The sequence below is a fragment of the Harpia harpyja genome, chromosome 13 (genome assembly GCF_026419915.1).
Source record: "Harpia harpyja isolate bHarHar1 chromosome 13, bHarHar1 primary haplotype, whole genome shotgun sequence".
Classification (NCBI taxonomy): Eukaryota; Metazoa; Chordata; class Aves; order Accipitriformes; family Accipitridae; genus Harpia; species Harpia harpyja.
This window is the reverse complement of record NC_068952.1, coordinates 551,361-567,135: the sequence shown is the minus strand read 5'-3', so window position 1 is coordinate 567,135 and position 15,775 is coordinate 551,361. Positions and strand designations below refer to the sequence as shown.

The 15,775-nt window shown below is 50.8% G+C and overlaps 2 protein-coding genes across 3 annotated transcripts in view; one reads left to right on the top strand and one right to left on the bottom strand.

The window, feature by feature from the left end:
• Positions 1–14,499, top strand: part of PPP2R5D (protein phosphatase 2 regulatory subunit B'delta) — a 32,032-nt gene extending 17,533 nt beyond the window's left edge. For both annotated transcript variants that reach the window (XM_052805733.1, XM_052805734.1), the window contains exons 11-16: positions 571–741; positions 2,839–2,966; positions 5,007–5,108; positions 10,491–10,563; positions 11,029–11,145; positions 11,516–14,499. In XM_052805733.1, coding sequence (XP_052661693.1) covers positions 571–741; positions 2,839–2,966; positions 5,007–5,108; positions 10,491–10,563; positions 11,029–11,145; positions 11,516–11,653 — 729 coding nt within the window. In that variant the 3' untranslated portion in view covers positions 11,654–14,499. The remainder of the gene's footprint in view (positions 1–570; positions 742–2,838; positions 2,967–5,006; positions 5,109–10,490; positions 10,564–11,028; positions 11,146–11,515) is intronic.
• On the bottom strand, positions 14,378–15,712 carry MEA1 (male-enhanced antigen 1). Its single transcript, XM_052805736.1, has 3 exons — positions 15,401–15,712; positions 15,159–15,279; positions 14,378–15,079 (listed from the first exon to the last, which is right to left on the bottom strand). Exons 1-3 carry the CDS (start codon positions 15,659–15,661, stop codon positions 14,916–14,918), a joined length of 546 nt encoding a protein of 181 aa, XP_052661696.1. The 5' UTR covers positions 15,662–15,712; the 3' UTR covers positions 14,378–14,915.
• Positions 15,713–15,775: the final 63 nt, after the last annotated feature.

Here is a 15,775-nt window from a genome sequence, read left to right as displayed (position 1 = left end):
TGTGACCTCCATAAACGTGTCTGCTCCCTCTGGAGTCTGTTTGGACTTTGAGTCTCCACAAGCAAGAATGAGCTCCGTAATCCAATTACCTTTCTGTGAAATGGTACTTCCTTTTCCTTGTCGCAAACCCGTCCATTGCATTTTTTTATTGGGTGCTCCCTAGTGTTCAAGCTCTGCAGTGTGGTGAATAATGATTCTTCAGTGACCTTCTCCATAGCATTTCCAATTTTATTAGTTGATCTTCCATGGTTGCTCTGCACCATCTGCCAGACGCTGCCTGCTCTGGTTTGAGCCTTCTGTGTTAAGCTGTGTTTGGGGAAAAAAGTTGTTCTAAGCTTTGTGCTTGTAGTACAGAACCATAGCAGCCTGGGCAGTGCTGCTGTCTTGCGTGTAACTTGGCAGAGTTTGGATTTTTCTCTTCTTTCTTCCCTGGTAACCCACCCTGACTTTCTAAGAAAGTCTTCTGTTACTGCCTCCCCTCTGTGGTTGTGACCAGACCCTTAAAAATGTATTTCATAGGTGGTGGTAACTTTCAGCCTCTAACACTGTCTCTCTACCCTCCCCACTTAGGTGATTGTGGGCTTGCTGAAGTTCTGGCCGAAAACTCACAGTCCCAAGGAGGTGATGTTTCTAAATGAGCTGGAGGAGATCCTGGACGTGATTGAGCCATCTGAGTTTGTGAAAGTTATGGAGCCCTTGTTCAGGCAGTTGGCCAAGTGTGTCTCCAGCCCACACTTCCAGGTGGGTTGCAGCTCAGGGAGGGGATGGGGCACTGGCTTGTAATCTGCTTGCCTCGTGAGGGTGACACGACAGCTTTTGGGCTTGTCTTTGTGGATCAGTGGCACGTGGAGGTGTGACCAGGGTGAGTATTGCGGTGACACGTGGTGAGAGGCAGTAAGAATTCTCGCCACAACCACAGAGCGAGCTCATCCAAAGAGAAAACAAAGCGGATCGGTGGAGCCCCTCCCGCTGCACTGTGGTATTCAGCACCATGTATTGCAGCAGGCTGGAGCTGGAGCAGAGGTGCTCTGCCACCTCCTGTTTTGGCTAGCAAACATAGAGGCGATCCATCCAGTGTCACCCTGTTGCAGTAAAACCATGCTGGCTGCAGTGCTGGAGGGAGACCAACCAAAGAGACAGTGTGCAGAGAAGATGCTTTGTACTGTTCTGGTGTAGGTGGTAAAACGTGAGGTATACTGAAAAAATGCTAGAGTCTGCTTCTTCCTTGTTCCCACTGAAGGGAAGGTGGCTGTAGTACCAGGCAAAAACAATCTCTGTGGCTGGTAGTCTTAAGGTTGAAGGGTGGTAGGACCTGCTAGTAGCTCCTAGCAGGTGTTCTTGGCTCACTGGTTTAGCTTGCCATGAAGAGTGCCCGAGGAAGAAGATAGCTTGCTGCTGAAACATGTGGCTGACCCAGGTATGGGTGGTGTGTTAAATAGTGACATAGCTCTCCCCCAGAGTGAGTGTGACTGCACAGTGAGGCAGACTGGCTTCAGTCCGGCTTTTGGTATGGAGATGTACAAAGTCATGTGTTTACAAGCCAAAAATGAGGTCAGCCGAGGTCACGTGTGTATGTAAAAGATCACTGTTTCCTGGAAAGGACTGGGGGAGCCTGATGGAAACCAGCTGGTCATGGATTACTGGTGTGGTGATGGGAACCAAAGGACTGACATGACCTTTGGGCATGGAAGGAGCTACCATAGGGAACTAAGGAGCTTGAATAAAGTAGGGTAAAGGCTGGAGGAGAGGCATCCTGTACTTGATAGCAGCCCTCATCTGCTGCCAACTCTTTGAAAAACAAGACTGAAAAACCTGGAGAAGGTGCAAACACTTTACAGCCTAAGAAAATTAACCCCAAAGGTGTTCCATACAGTCAGGCTGAACAGTCTCTGTGCCTGCAGCTTGTCTGAGAGCAAAAACAGGAATTGACTTCTTGGTAAGGCTGAACACCTTGGTGGGGGAGAGTTTTCTCTGAGTGGATTGTGTGTTAATCTAGCAGAAAAAGGCTTAACGAGATCTAATAGCTAGAAACCAAAGCTAGGTAAGTGAACACGAGGTGAGTTTCACTTCGTTTACTCATGTGGAACAATATGTTAAGGGGATATAGTGAGTTCTCCATCGTCTGAAATATAAGACTGAGACTGGATGTCTCTCTTCCTAGGTTTTTAAGCCATTCTCAAGCTAGTGCTAAATGCAGAAATTAGCGTGGTGATCTGCATTGCCCAGATTTGCGGTTAAATATGAAGAATTGTGGTTGAATCTATCACTATGTGGAAACTTGTTAGACTTGTTTTTCTTGTTAGAGCAGGATGGATGCCCCAAGATTTTCCATATTTTCATCCTTACTAAATCAGGGGGATGAATTGTGGGCCTGGTGACTGAAGCATGCTCCAAAGCCCAGAGAAACTCTGTTGTGGGGAAGGCCAGGGAGGAGTGGGAGGAATGGAGTTTCACAGAGGACAGTCTGAGGAAACGAAGGAGGCTTGGAGCTAGTCTGAGCTGTGACCTGGAGTGGATGACATTACTGTCCTCAACTGTTGTGTAAAGGGTGTTGGAGTCATCGGTATATCAATGGTAGGCTTGCCTAGTCGAGAATGTGAGGTTTTCCCCAGGAAAGTGAGAAGTGTCTGACAGGCTGAAGGAAAGAAGGCTGGGTAGCACGGATGAATGGCCTTGTGGAAGTTGGCGAAGGTCAGCCCTGCTGCCCACGCTGTGGGGAAGCATTTGCTCCTCGGCTGGGTGGTGGCAAGCTCTGGCCTCAGCACTGCACAGTCTCCCTGTGCACACAGGTGTTACTGGAAGGAGCCTCTCCAAGGATGGCTTTCTCTCCCACTGCAGGTGGCAGAGCGAGCGCTGTACTATTGGAACAACGAATATATCATGAGCCTGATCAGCGATAACGCAGCCAAAATTCTCCCGATCATGTTTCCAGCACTCTACAAGAACTCCAAGAGTCACTGGAACAAGTAGGTCTTTCCACATGCCCTGGCACTTTCTGTGCATGCAGGATTGCTTGACCTACTAGCAATCTTGGGGCATGCTGCTACAGTGCAACGACGCATGGCACTTGGTGACACCAGGTGCTGAGCCAGAGGGGTTGTTAGTAGTATCAGCATGGAAAAGTGCCACAGCAGACCACAGCGGCCTGCTTTTGCAAGGGGTCAGGCACTGCAATGACCCGCCTTGGGGCCACTGAGTCTACCCAGAGTTTGATACTTGCATATCACTAATGCTGCTGGTCTCTTGGAGGTGTGCAGTAGGTTTTCCAGCCGACTTCTGGCTGCTTGTTAACTAATGATCACACATATGCTGAACGTGACCAGAGACCTTGGCTAATGCGGTGCCTGACTCCTTGAATACAGAAAGAATGGAGAAAACAGAACTAACTGGGCAGATGTCCCATGTCAAGTGATTGCCCTCCGTGTCTGGTTCCCCAATACTAGTCTGTTTTATGGTTTTCTCATCAACTTCCTTTCTTCCGACTGCTTCTTCAGTTGATTCCTTACCTGGTTAATTCAAGTTGTAAAATGCATTTCCTTTTTAATGAATTAGCTAAAATTACTCAGCCCACAGCCAAGATCCTAAAATCTTCCAGCAAAATAATTAATTTTAGGGAGGCTGGGTGAGTCCAGGGCTTAGGACTACACTGTGGTAGCAAAGACAGGGTTGTGAGGTGGAACTTGTTTGCAGAGAGCTCCCCACTAGTCTGCTGTTTGACTGCTTCCTTCTCTTTATTGTATTGGGAAGCACGAACTTGAGCCACCAGTCAAGGGTGCTCTAAACACTGGGGTGGACACAGCCGCACAGACATGAACACACACAAACACCCAGATACACACACGTGCGCCAACAGGCACATGCATGTGCAGACGGGCACGTACATGCATGCACACACACATACGATGTGTGTGCGCATATGCACGTGTGCGTGCAGACAGATGTGCACAGACACGCTTTCACTCAGTGTTACTGCCCCTCCTGATCAGAGTTCAGAAAAGGACTTTATGTTCTTGTCTGAAATCCTTCAGCAGTTCTGTTTCCTTAGTGCAGCAGTCAAGATTCATGATTCTGCTGTTTCTGTCTTTTCTTCTTGTCTCCTTCCCAGTGGTATGGCAGAAGTCCTGAAGGTGTTTTCCTCTTATTTCTCCTTGTCTTTGTTTTAGCAGTAGCTACTTCATCTCAGGGCAGGTTGAGTACCTCAGATTCTCCCCTTCCTTCCCATAGCTCGTCTACTCCAGCACTTTGTCAGACAGCCTGCGTAAGTCCAGCAGGGCTGTAGCTCTCTCTCTTATTCCATCTGTACAGCTGGTGAGGCACAGAGCTCAATCTACTGAGTCTCTTATCTTTTGCCTCTGGGTCAGGTATTTCAGAGACAGCTTCAATACTTGTATTTATTTCCTGGGAGAGTCCTTGGCCCAGAGAGCACTCACATACAGTGCAACCTATCCATAAATTGCTGACATGAAGTCAGCTTTTCTTCTGTGGTATTCTTTGTGCTGGTTCCTGTCTCTACAGGGCTGCTGAATGTCTGTGTTTTGGGCAGCTCAGTGACAAAGCTCATGACTGAATACTGGGCAGCCCAAAAAAGTAATTGTGTGTATGCGAGGTGAACTGTGGGAGACACTAAAGCTAGATTGGGTAAAGGCCCCCTGAGAACAGCCCTGAGCAGGTCCCTAGTATCCTTCCTTTCCAGTTTCTAACTGCAAGAAATAAATGCATGAATGCGTCCTTTTGCACTCATTAGTCTGACCACAGTAGAACAGACCTGTCCCAGCGGTCTTCTCTTTCTTCTCTGTCTCTTTCTCCCTGGGTGATAGTCTCTGCTGTGTTTGTGGAGGGGGTTTTTCCATGCTAAGAGCTGGGACTGTGTGAAAATCTTTTGCCACGTTGCTGTAGTATGAGTTGCTGCTGCTGTTAGCTCTTGTCTGTGCTGCTGGTGCTAACTCAGTGCTTAGTGCCTGGAGGATACCAGCATGACTTGTTCTCCTTTCCTCATTTCTTTGCAGGACAATCCATGGGCTGATCTACAATGCACTGAAGCTGTTCATGGAGATGAACCAAAAGCTATTTGATGACTGCACGCAGCAATACAAGGCAGAGAAGCAGAAGTGAGTAAGAGGTTCTTGCCAAGTAACTTGAGCTCATCCTGGAGTCTCCTTGGGGTAGAGTAAGAGATGGTAGATCCCAGCAGGCAGAGGGGAAATGGAAAGGTGGTGCAAATAATTTTGTCAAAGAGTAGGATTCCTCAGCAATAACTATGTGTAGGGATGAGAAGACGTAAAATGTGTGTCCCGATAAAAATCCTTTCAGTTCTGCTGAAGCAGGGAGCTTGGAAAAGAGTGACAGAGTTTGCTGGGTCATAAGGAAATAAATTACAATGTAGAGGATACTCAGCTTTGCAGAGATGCTTATGCTCTGCCTTGGAAATATTTACCAGTTCATATATGTCATAGTGATGCCAGTGGAATCCTGCTGCTTTAGAGAGACTTTTTTGAAGAGCTTTGCTGCAGTGGGCATAATGCTTCTTTCCTGCCACAGGACGCTTTCAGTTTTCCAGTAATAAAGATGGAATAATACCTGGAATTTCAAAGAGGAAATGGTGGGGATAAAATCTGAGCTCAGCAAGTACCTGTGCAATGATGCTGTAAAGAGGAAAAAACTCCACTTTTTCTGCTTCCTTGTGCTGGTTTTGGTGCTTGTATGACTTGTTTTCTGCTGACTTAGTGATGTAAAAGAGTGCTTCTCATTCCTGGGTGAGCCAGGGCTGCCACAAGGGTGGCGGTGGGGAGAGCAGGGCTAACCCTTGCTGGCAGTGGGGAGCTCTGGGATACATTCACTTGTTTTGTGAAATAATAATGAATAACAATGTTGAGATATGAATTAGAGCTTGGGAATGGGTAACCTGAGAAATTAAGGTTTTGTTAACATCTAAATGGGGAGCAAGCAAGATTTTTTTTTATTGCCCCCCACCCCCTGCCCATTCTAGGGCATTTGTGAAGCCCACATATGTCTGCACGTATATTTTAAGTCACAGTGACAGCACATTTACTATGAGATCTACCTGGTGTTTCCATCGGGAGCTTTTTCTGCCTGTTAGCTTCTACCCATACTGACCTGCTGAGTGTGACTGTTCCCAGCATTGGTGTGTGGCTAATGGAGGATTGTTCTGGAAAAGGTCAACAAAGCAGCTCAGAGCTGTCCAAGAAGTGGATGGGTAGAGCTGCACTGTTTTCTGCTCATGTTAAGATGATTTTTTTTTTTTTTTCTCTAGTGCCTCTCTGCCTAATTATGCTTCAGAAAACCTTGTGTTGGGTTTTTATCAAGGATATACCTTTTGCTCTCGTAGATAACCAAATTTGGTAAAATGTCAGTTGAAAACTTGGTGGGCAGGATGTAAAAGAGCCTTTTATCAGCTGAATCTGAGATGAGTTTCCCTACGGTGAGCATGATACAATTCCTCAGCTAAGTGAGATTTCCCTGCCCCAGGGACCCAGCTAAGGAGGCCTTTCTGGGCAAAACCAAGAAGGCTCAACTCTGCTGTCGCTAGCACAGCATTAGCAGCTGTTCTGGGCTTGAGAAGTGTGAAAAGGTCACCCTCTGAAGGGATGCTAGAGCTGGGAGAGGAACATTGTGAAAGGTCTGTAGGGACAGGCTGGGAAACAACTAGAAATGGAAATCAGTGGCAGAAGGGAATGGGGTAGGACAGCAGGCTGGTGGGGAGGAGCAGCTTCTCTGGGCAAGGAGGCAGAAAGGAGGTAGAGACTTTGGGAAGAGGTACAGTGAAGAGCTGGGGGGGGGCTGGTATTCTTAGTGTCAACAGATAGTAGGAATGGGATATGTAAAGGCAACAAATTAGAGGAGGAGATGTGAGGAGATGGGGGTTTGTTGGGCAAGGGGCCTGGGACTGGATAGGACGTAGGACAATGGTGGGAGAAAAGAGCACGCACTGGGGAAGATGGATTAGAAAGCTGGGTGTACTAGAGCAGTATGCTCAAGTTCTTTGCTTAAGTCCATTGTGAAAGTGTCGTCTTTTCCCTCCATGTCTTTAAAATATCCAAGAAATATAAGCAAATCCACGTGCACTTAACACTGTGGCTGCATGTTCTGGAGTGTAATAGACCAAAATTGTTGCTGGAACGAACAGGGTTAGAAAAAGCATGTTTCACAGGCAGGAGAAGGTGTTGATTTGTGGTGTCTCCCCGGTGGAACGAGACCGTTTCGTAGCTGAAGAGTCTGCCTCGGAGTTTGGGGTGCCGTTCCTGCACTTCCCCTACCTGCTCTTCTTTCTGCAGAGTGCTGCGACCTGTTCTGGTGAGCAGCAGGTCCCGTTGCCTCCCTTCCAATGGAGAAGACACGCTGCATCCGCAGCTCATTTCTGCTGCCTCCCTGGCAGAGCTGACTGAAGGCCGTGCCTGTTGGTGGACAATAATGTGGCATTGCAGTCAATTGCCGTTTTCTTTTCAAACACGAAGACTTAAACAGAGTAGAAATAGTACTTTTTTTTTTCTAATAAAAACCTGTGAGGCTGCGATGCCGAGTGCCTCTGGAGTAAAGCAGCGTGCCGAAGGCTGCCTGTGGGAATGCTGGCTGCATCGCTGTAATGCAGGATTGACCTTTAACTGTGCGATGCCTTGCTTTTTGCACATGACCTCAGCCTTATTCAGTGAGACTGACGAGTTTGAAACGCTGAGGCTTCTTTAGTGTAGACAGAAAAAGGGAGAGACGCCTATGGAGTGTTTTCCCAATGAGCCGCTAGAGACCTTGAGCTATGAACTAGAAAACAGCACACATGGGAAGGACTGCACGTGCAAACAAAGCCAGTAAATGTGAAACTGAAAAGGAGAGAGCTTGTAGGTATGCAATTAGGCTGCAACCAGATGTTTAGAGGCCTGCTCAGAAAAGGCTTAGCCATGTTTTTAGTTAGTTACCATGCCTAAAAGTGACATGCCAAGGCTGGTCACCGAGGGACAGACTTTCCCCGGGACATGTGGGGAGGCTCTGCTGTTCAGTGCAGATGGACTGACTGTGCTTCGCTAATCTCCCCAGACATCTTGAAGCTGTTTGAATTATCAGAACCCTTCAGGAGGAGAAGATACCTCCCAATATAGCTTTTCTTTTCCAAATGTCCTGCCGGTGGCTTTCTCATACTGTTAGTAATGGGGTCAGGAATGAAGGGAGCTGATGAGGTGCGCATCACCCAGAAAGCAGGGCTGGGGGTGCTGCTCCCGCAGACTCAGCGCTGTCCTGCGAGGCATTGCTGTTTAGAAAGGTGGGATTCTCCAAAGACTCCTGTGGATGAGTGACACTTTCAGATAAACTGCAATGGAAATGTCCTAGTGTAGGAGGCAAAGCCAGGCTGATTGATGAGGTTGGCAGAGCGCTTCCCCTATAGAGGGATGTTGGACAGTTGTAATACTACAGTTAAGTCAATGTGGCATCAAAATAAAGATGAAAGTTTGTTTCATTCTTTGGAAATACTTCTTTGGCTAAAAAGAGTGATCACAGGTGTAAAGCTTTCGGATTTTTAGAAGTACTGCTCTTAGTTAGACCGGTATACTCTTTGCAAGGTAGTCTTTTGCAATATCAGCTGAGCACGAGATGGGTAAACTGGTGGATCTTGAAGCGCAGTGAGGAACGGAGGGCTTCCCCCATGCTATTCAAACTGCTTTGGTGATCTGAAAGGAGAGAACTGGTGCTAGAGATGCATGGAGCTGAAAGACTGGATGAGTGCCCTTGGCTCACTGTGTACCAGACCAGTAATGCGATGTAGTCCAGCCAAACAAAATAAGCTTTGTTACACCCTTAGATGGCATGGCAGTAGACACGATACCAGCAAAGTAGATGTTGCTTTGGAGGGGCAGTGGCCTTCACGATGTGAAGGCCTTTGTGGACAGACATATCAGTCTGCATTTCCAGTGGCAAGATTGGAATAATATGTATATTTCTGTTTACCAGAGGTTAAAAAGGATTCTGGAGAAACTGGGGATGAAGCAAGAAGGAGCTAGGGAAGATCAGTGCTAACTCCTGGTCACAGTCCCCTGCAGAGTTCTACAGAGCTCTGTCAGAAAATGAGGTGTGGGTTATTCATTTGGGGTTTGGTTGTTTGGAGTAGTCTCGTCCTGGTTTCAGCTGGGATAGAGTTAGTCTTCTTTCTAGTAGCTGCTATAGTGTTATGTTTTGGGTTCAGTATGAGAAGAATGTTGATAACACACTGATGTTTTCAGTTGTTGCTACGGAGTGTTTAGCCTAAGGCAAGGATTTTTCAGCTTCTCATGCCCAGCCAGCAAGAAGGCTGGAGGGGCACAAGAAGTTGGGAGGGGACACAGCCAGGACAGCTGACCCCAACTGGCCAAAGGCATGTTCCATACCATGGATGTCATGCCCAGTATATAAACTGGGGGCAGTGGGGCTGGGGGGAATCACTGCTCAGGAACTAACTGGGCATTGGTTGGCAAGTGGTGAGCAATTGCATTGTGCATCACTTGTTTTGTATATTCCAATCCTTTTATTATTATTATTGTCATTTTATTATTGTTGTTGTTATGATTATCGGTTTCTTCCTTTCTGTTCTACTAAACTGTTATAATCTCAACCCAGGTATTTTACCTTCCCCCCGCCCCCCCATTTCTCTCTCCCATCCCACTGGAGGAGTGAGCGAGCAGCTGTGTGGTGCTTAGTTACTGGCTGGGGTTAAACAACGACAAGTCTGCTGCTTGAATGCTTGGCAGCTTCATTCTCATTTTTAGCCTCCTTTCTTACATATATTTCAAGAGTGTGAGGTGATTACAGAGTATAGGAACTTCCTTAGCATGGATACATAGGGCACTAGAGAATGAAGTAGCTGGGATGGAAGCCACATAGTTAGAAATAAAGCAGAGATATTAGTACAAATGTTTAAAATGTAGAAGAGAATAACAAGGAGTGGTGGGTGCTCGCCTCTGTTTGCAGGGAACGTTCACTGCCCTGGGATTTACAGGTGGCCCAGTTGAATGGTCATTTACGGTTTGTGCCAAAATCCGTGCCAAGTTCAAGAGCTGTGCCTGGAGGTTTGGGCAGCTCTCTGGTGTGCTGTGGCCACGGGGAAAGGGAACTGTGGGCAGTTGAGCCCCAACTCTATTGGAAATGGCAGTTTGTCCCTCTGCGTCTGTAAGGCACCAGGAAAATTTGTGTTTGACATCCAAACTGATGTCATTGCTTTACTCCAGAAACCAGCTGCTCTGGTTCACTCCTGCAGCACAAAGCCAGGGAAAAAGTACCTGTGCAGCCCTGTGCTCTGAGGTGAGGGAGGAGCGTGCCTGCCTACCTCCTGCTAGCTGCAGTGTGTCTCTTCTTGCCACATCTCGCCTGTAGATAGAATTAGGGGTCTTTAAAGGACAGAGCAGCTCTTCCCCGTGCCTACGCTTTTCTGCTGTCTCTTGCTTTTGTCTTCCTGTGAGCGAAAGCTGCACTTTCCCTGGGAGTTCACAATTGTGTGCTCTCTCTCCTTCCAGGGGAAGGTTCAGGATGAAGGAACGAGAAGAAATGTGGCAGAAAATAGAGGAGCTGGCCCGGCTGAACCCCCAGGTGGGTAACAGCAGGACCTAGGATGAATGAGACAAGAATGTGCTGGGGGTCTTCACCTGCTTCCTGCGCTCATGAGAGCAGGCTCTAGCACCTGATCTCAGTCCTGCGCACACAGCTGCAGCAGTGTTCTGTCCCTCCCAAAACCCAGTGTCTTGGGGATGCTGGCAGTGTTTTACCAGCCTGGCCCTCTGTAGCACTGACCTCTAAGTAATGCCTTGTAGAGAGCATGTACGTGTTTATGGACTCCTCTCAGCTGCAGCTGCACATGCAGCGTGCTGTGGCTCAGAGGGCACAGGCAGGCATGGATAGGAGAAGATGCTCCTTTCCTGCTGTGTACCTGCTGCTACCTTTGCGGGTGCTGGAGAGGGCGGCTGGAAGAAGCGTGCCAGGCTGTGTTAGGGTGCTGGGGGAGAAGGCTTGGTGTTGGATGGTGTGCTGACTCTCCAGCTGTCTGTTTTTCTGCAGTACCCCATGTATTACGCACCTCCACCATTGCCTCCTGTCTGCTGTATGGAAACGGAGACCCCGACTGCGGAGGATATACAGCTACTGAAGAAAACGGTGGAGACGGAGGCTGTGCAGGTGCGTAGGTGACTAGGGTCCTTCCACAATTACTCTCAGACCAGCCAGGACAGCATAGTTGGTCCGGGGTCCAGCAGCCAGAACTGGGTCTTTCCAAGTCTTCTGAGGGTAAATGTCCCTACTCTCATCCCTGATTGTTAGTGATCAACCTGTAGTCTGAAGAGTGGAGTTTATCTAACCTTCCCACTCTGGAAAAAGTGCAAGTGGGACTTTTCTGTGTCCTTTTAGTCTGTGTTTGGCGCTCAGCCTGTTCTGTAGCATGCTACGGTGTCGCCCAGCATATCCTAGAGCAGTTGGAGTCAGAGAATGGGGAGGCTGGAGGGGTGAAGGGGTTTGCTACTGATCCCTGACTCCTTTGGTTTGTCTGTAGATGCTGAAAGACATTAAGAAGGAGAAAGTTTTGCTGCGCCGGAAATCTGAGCTTCCTCAGGACGTCTACACTATAAAAGCCCTGGAGGCCCACAAGAGAGCAGAAGAGTTTCTCACCTCAAGCCAGGAGGCTCTCTGACGGGCTCAGGAGCTGGCCCGGGAAGCTCTGCCCCATCCTTTTCCCCCAGGGGTCACGGAAATGCACTTGGTTCTCATGTATAAATAAGGAATGAACATGGTGAGCTGTGCCTGTCCTCCACTCCATCCACATCCCTCCAGGGTAGATCTGGTTTTACGTTATAACTTGTATCTCACCACTGTCATGTCCTCCTGCTTTTCCTCCTTCCTCCTGCTTTTCCACCTCGGGTGTACGTGCGTGAAGGGAGCCTGCCTGACCTGTGATTGTATCAGCCCAGGCAGGAGTCGCTTCACTTCCAGCTGCCGCCTGGTTCTTAGTCTGCCTGGGAACCAGAGCCTCGCTGCCCCGCAACACAGGCTCTGGGTTGGCCAGAGACTACCGTGCGTGGCTCAGCATGCTGCTACAAGCCCCAAGTGCCCACCTCTGCCATGCCTGCCCCCGTGCTACCCGTGCAGTCAAGCCCTGCGGCGGTCAGAAGTCTGCCTGAGCTCGGGGCAGGAGCGTGTGGCAGAGTTTGTGGGGGCTCTGCTGCCTCTCCACCCTGCCTTGGGGTGCAGCCTCGCAGCTGGAGGGTCTTACGTACAGCGGAGGAGACGTTCGCTTCTATCTTTCTTTTGCTTCAAGCCCCTTCTGTTCCCCTGTCAGTGGAGTGGGGGTTCATTGCTTTGCCACCCTCAGTAAAGCTGGGTGCAAGCACTACATACTATTGCAGCCCTCCCTTTAGAGCATCCTTAGAAGCTCTCTTGTGGGAAAGTGAATTCCTTCAGCTGTTTGTGTTGGTCTGTGCTGACTTGTCTCCATCCCAGTGTCTTGGGTTAATTGTAGGCCCAGAATTAACTTCCTGCTTTGTAGCAGGTGTCAGCCACTGACTTCTGCTTTCTTTCCTCTACCTGCTCAATTAAAATACTCCTGCAGCTCTCTCCCTTTGTCGCTGTATCCCATCCTTAGCTCTGCAGTGGCCAGGGTTTCTAGGAAGCTTGTGCTGCTAAAGTCATTTCTGCAAACTAGTGGGAGCAACAGATAGGTGTTATGGGGCCAGGCTGAATTCCTGAGTGTTCAGTTCTCTCCTCTTTATGATCAATGGCTAGGTGCTATTGCTGAATTGCTTGCGTGGGTGCTCTGAGCAAAGTTCGCCTTGCCCTGTTACTTTGGCACCTGCTGTGGCCTGAGGCCCTTGTTAGTTATCATATGGTGCATCAGGGACTTGTGCTAATTTAGCATTTAGAGCGCATTTGCTGATAGCCCAGGGGGTTGCGCAGCACTGGGGTGCTACTGTGATCCGGCTTTCTCCCCTACCTTTTGTGGTGCAGATTCAGTGCCCGGCCAAGATGCCACCTCAGAGAGGCTGAGGTGGTAGGAAAGGGGGTCTTCCTTGCTTCTTACCTGCTGCGCTTGCTTTCTTGACACATAAGCTTAAGTGGGTTTGCAATAGCGCAGGAGCTTACGGGGCCGGTGCTAGTCTGACACTGCTTTGCAGCATCGTGGGTTGTTGCAGAAGGTCCTGGTGTATCTGCTTGTCCTCACCAGTAAACCATTCCCAGGTCAGAGGTTCATCCCCTCTAATCTTACTGCTGGTGTGCAACACATCTTGATCCCAACCCAAACTAAGCTGGTTTTTCCCCTGTGTATCCTGTACCTGGTGCCCTGTTTAGCTCTCTTTCCGTTTGGCCCTCGTTAGGCATGCCACCATCTCTTAGGAGCAGCTGGCAAGCGTGAGTTATGTGTGAGATCACCCACAGTCGTGCAGGACCCCGCCTCCCCTCCGCTTCATGCAATGGGCCAGTTCATCAGGAGACTTACGAAACACCTCAGGGAGGTTATTGCTTATTTTGAACATTAGTCTGAGCTCATGGTCAGCTGCCAATCAATTACCTCACGCCTGGCACAGCATGTAGACGTGCACTGGGTGATGCTGGATGGCTCACAGGAGCGGCAGGCGTTTTGGGGCGCAGCGGAGACAAGGACTGCCCAGCACCAGCCGCCGCAGGGCTCGGGCTGGGGAGGATGTTTCTTCCCGTTGCAGTACAGGCTTTCCAATTCGTCTGCTTAGCATTGCGTTGTAAGCCGCCACCTCATTTTTAGAGTGCTACAAGCATGTATGTGCCCTCACTCGAGCCTGCTTGCTGCTAGGCAGTGGCTGCCTTTCCCTGCTGTGGGCTGTTCTGCCTGCAGAAGGAACGGAGACTTCTGGTGCGCAGAAGTTGTCGCTGTCCTGCAGATGGTCTGTCTCTGCCGGCAGTCGCCGAGCGTGGCCGGAGGAATGCCGCCGGGGTTGTGCCATGTGCAGGGACAGGACTGTAACGCATCACGACTACGTGCTGTACGGCTTTGATGTTCTCATAGCTTTGTGTGTCTTGTTCTGGGTCAGGGAACTTACGCTTAGTACCTTCACATTGCCGTTAGTTTGCTGCCTATTCATTCCGGTGTCCTGGACATCTAGGAAGGGGACCATGTGAGAAAGGGGGGAGTGTGTTCACCCTCTCCGCCACATGTACTGCTCATATGCAGACCTGCGTCTGCCACGCTACAGCTGCCCCTTGCTCAACACTTGGTTTCTAGCGTTAGTGCTGCTCATTTCTGCCTATGCCTTTCCCCACATCAGCCAAATGGACAGAACTGGAGCTGCCTCTTCCACTTCACCTGGCTCCCTCCTCCTGAGGGAACAAGCAAAACTAACTAACTACTGCATTCACCCCCTGGACACAAGTATTAAGCTGCTTACAGTTCATATGTACATATGGTGTACTTTATTTTCAGTAGAGCATTACATAGTATGAAAGTGTTGGATTTTGTACAGATGTCCCTGTATGTACAGAACTAAATAAAACCGATCTCTTGGAAAGACACATTGGACTCCACCTCTGATACTCCAACACACAGCCCTTCTCCTGGGAGGAGGGGCCCTAGCGCGGAGAGGGACTTCTTCAGCACTGACAGCACAGGGACGAATCCAGCGTTTGTCCCAAGGGAATACGGGCAAAGCCGGCCAACCCCCCTCCCTCCGCACGCGCACAGGTATGGAAACAGGTCGGGCTCCTCGCAGGCAGAGGAAGCCAACACAAGGACATCGCAGCGACTTACGCGCCAGCCAGAACCAGGGAGGAGGAGTGGGAAGGGAAGTCGGACAACGTCAGTGGGAGAAACTGGAAGGTCGATGCCGGCAAGTCCCGTCACCGCTCGGCTCCGAGGCAGCGGCTGCCTGCCTCGCCTGCGCGGCGGAGGGAGGGCTGGGGTTAGCAGCCCCCGCGCCGCAGCTCGGCCCTCACTTCCACTCGGGCCTGGGGCCACCGAGGCTCTGCCGGGCCTGCAGCGTGCGCTGCACCACGTCCCTCCACTGGTCCTCCGAGATCTGGCTGGCCCAGGCGGGGATGCCCAGGGTGGGAAGCTTCACGCCGGCCATCGTCCTCTTCACCAGCTCCACATGCTCTGGGAACAGAGAGAGCGTGAGACCGTGGCCGAGCCCGGCGTGGGGCGGCCGGGAGAGCCTGGGCGGAGATCCCGTTACCTGCATCCATGGGGATGGAGCTTCGGCTGCTCTGAGCCGCTGCGCCTTCCGCAGCCGCCGCCTCCTCCTCCTCCTCCTCCTCGCTGTCCACCGGCGGGTCGGGCAGGTGCAGCCTCAGCATCTGCAGAGAAAGGTGGGCAGCGGGGATCGGGCCCGTTCCTTCCCCCCGTGGAACCGCGCCGCCCCGCCGCCGGCTCTCCCCCCCAACCCGGCCCGGTTCGGCGGGAGGCCCTTGGCGGTACCTGCAGCCGCTCCTGCAGGCCGGGGCCCGCCTCAGCGCAGCCCGCCGGGGCGGCGGGGGGGCCCGCCTCACCGGGGCCCTGCTCCGGCTCTTGGCTCAGCGGCTGGTACAAATACCCGCCGCCGCCTTCTTCCTCCTCCTCCTCCTCCTCTTCTTCTTCTTCCTCGTCACCGCTCCAGCCCGCCGCACCATCGGGGGCCTCCGGCGGCCCCGGTTCCTCGGGACACACCCGCTCCGGCCCCATGCTCCGCGCCACCGCCATCCACCGGGCGCGGTGCCGGGGTGGGAGGCCCCGCCGCCGCCGCCGCCGCCGCCGCCACCCGGAAGCGCTGCCGCGGGGCACTGTGGGTGTTGTAGTCCCAGGGCGGACTCCCCC